This window comes from Papaver somniferum, chromosome 10 (genome assembly GCF_003573695.1).
Source record: "Papaver somniferum cultivar HN1 chromosome 10, ASM357369v1, whole genome shotgun sequence".
Lineage (NCBI taxonomy): Eukaryota > Viridiplantae > Streptophyta > Magnoliopsida > Ranunculales > Papaveraceae > Papaver > Papaver somniferum.
Window position 1 is genome coordinate 12949237 of NC_039367.1, and position 2303 is coordinate 12951539.

At 36.3% G+C, this 2303-nt stretch overlaps 1 protein-coding gene across 1 annotated transcript; it reads right to left on the reverse strand.

The window, feature by feature from the left end:
• Positions 1-714: 714 nt before the first annotated feature.
• Positions 715-1418, reverse strand: LOC113315332. The gene is made up of 2 exons (XM_026563624.1): positions 1088-1418; positions 715-983 (listed from the first exon to the last, which is right to left on the reverse strand). The coding sequence occupies exons 1-2, from the start codon at positions 1416-1418 to the stop codon at positions 715-717; spliced, it is 600 nt and encodes a 199-aa protein (XP_026419409.1).
• Between the last annotated feature and the right edge of the window lie 885 nt (positions 1419-2303).

Here is a 2303-nt window from a genome sequence, read left to right on the forward strand (position 1 = left end):
TAAAAGAGTGCTTGAAATCTGCTTTTGAAGAAATGGGAAGAATCCAAAAATACTTGGTAAAGTCATCAATAACATTGGCATAATACAATGCACCACAAGTAGATGAGGTATGACATGGACCCCATAAATCCATATGTAACAATTCAAGTGGTTTTGTAGCTGCATTACAAGACATTTGAAAAGTAAGCTTATGAGACCTACAAACTTTGCATTCAGTACAAGAGAATGGTTTATTGCTAACATTTGGTAATTTAAGTTGATGACAGAGTCTTTGCAGAGTTTGGAAGGATGGATGTCCAAATCTTCTATGAAGCAAGGCATGATCTATGAGAGTGGAAGCATGATGAGCTTGAGTGATTTGATGAATGAGATAGGATAAAGATCATTTTTATGTGGTCCTTGGAAGAGCGTGGTCCCAGAATTGAGGTCCTTCACAGAAAATCCATGAGAATCAAGTGTCAAAGAACAGTTGTTGTCAGATGTGAATTTGTGTATAGATAGCAGATTATGTGATGATTGTGGAACAACTAAGACATTTTTAAGTATAAATTAATGATCATTAGCAGTTCTACTAGAGTGTCCTGTGTAAGAAATGGACATACCTTCACCATTTGTTGTGTGTATAACCTCAACACCATCATAAGGTGTTACCTCTTGTAACTGAGTGGAAGAAGTTGCAACATGATTGTTTGCTCCACTGTATGCAATCCATTCTTAAGTATCAAAGATGTCAGCAGCTGCTAGCATTGCACTGAGATTAGATGGTGGAGGTCTTCCTTGACAGGAGAAGTTGAGTTTCTGGGTACAATTTGGTGCAAGATTGTTTGCATAGCTGACAAGCTTCTTATTCTGGTGCTGAAGAGTGACCTCTACCTGAGTTATATCTTCCAAATATGTTGGGGTTTGCATATCTTCCAGCATTGTGTCCTCTACCTCTAGAAGAGTTTCCCCTGTAATGATTATAACCTCCTCTAAAGTTACCCCTATGAGCAACAAAAGCCTTTGCATATGAATTGTCAAATATAGTTTTTTTGTCTTTCACTAATGACTGTCTCTTCACTTAGAAGATTATTGTGGAGTTCCACACATGTAACTGGTGGATTTCTGTGACGCATTGCAGTAGCAAATGGAATGTAATCGGAATGTAATGTTTTTAAAGTAACAACAACCAATTCTTTGTCTGAGATAATCTCTCCAGCAGCAGCTAACTGATCAGATAATGTCTTGATCTCATTATTCAATGAAGGAATAGACTTATTACCTTGAGTGATAGATAACAACTTTGTACGCAATTGAATTGAGTGAGTTGAAGATGCTCTAGAAAATCGTTCTTCAATACTGGACCAAAGATGATGTGATGTTGTTGATGTTGAGAAATGAGCAATCACAGAATCCGAAATTGTTGAGTGAATCCACATGATGATGGTAGAATCTTCATCTATCCAATCTAGATAAAGATTGTTCTCAATTCCATTAGTCTGATTACGAGCTGAAGTAAATTGAGGTGGACATGGAAAAGATCCATCCAAATAGCGACGTAACTTGTATTATTGAATTACAGGATTCATCAAATTCTTTCATGTAATGAAATTGTCCTCTTTGAGTTTAAGATGAACAAAGCCAATGAGTTGATTTTGGAATTTTAGAGAACGAGACGGCAACAATTGGATTTTCCATTGATTGAGAATAAAAGAAATACTTGAATTGGTGTCGATGATGAAGAAAAAGATCAAGAAAAAGAAACTAAACAGAATTGTAACGAAAGTAGATCTGAAGAAAATTTTCAAGAAAAAGATTCTTGAAAACAAGATACAGACAATGAATCAATACCTCTCAGATTCAAACGATGATGCACTTGCTGATGATGATCTTCTCAAAGAAAAAATTGGGTCAATGAAATGTAGATTAAAGAAGAACCCTAATCTAACCTTCTCATGATGCCATGATAGCAGTGCATCAATTACAAATAAACTCTCAAATGAGAGGAAGATTCAATTACATTCATTACATCCACACACATGCATTTTGGACAGTATTAATACACAGGAGAAAGTCAAACAATATTTATGTGATAAACGAGTGTGGGATACAAAAACACACAACTGTCAAGCACGTGTGGGAGAGGAAATTCCTAATTCAAATTCTTAACCTGCAGTGCTTTCTTCTCTTATCCTTCACCACTGCATAATATGCTATCAAGATCTATCGGAAAGAAAAGTGCTGCTGCTGCAGCAAACACCATCTTTAATTCTGTGTGAATCTCAATCTCCGACCTCCACTCACGGTTCGGTACCCATGAAAAG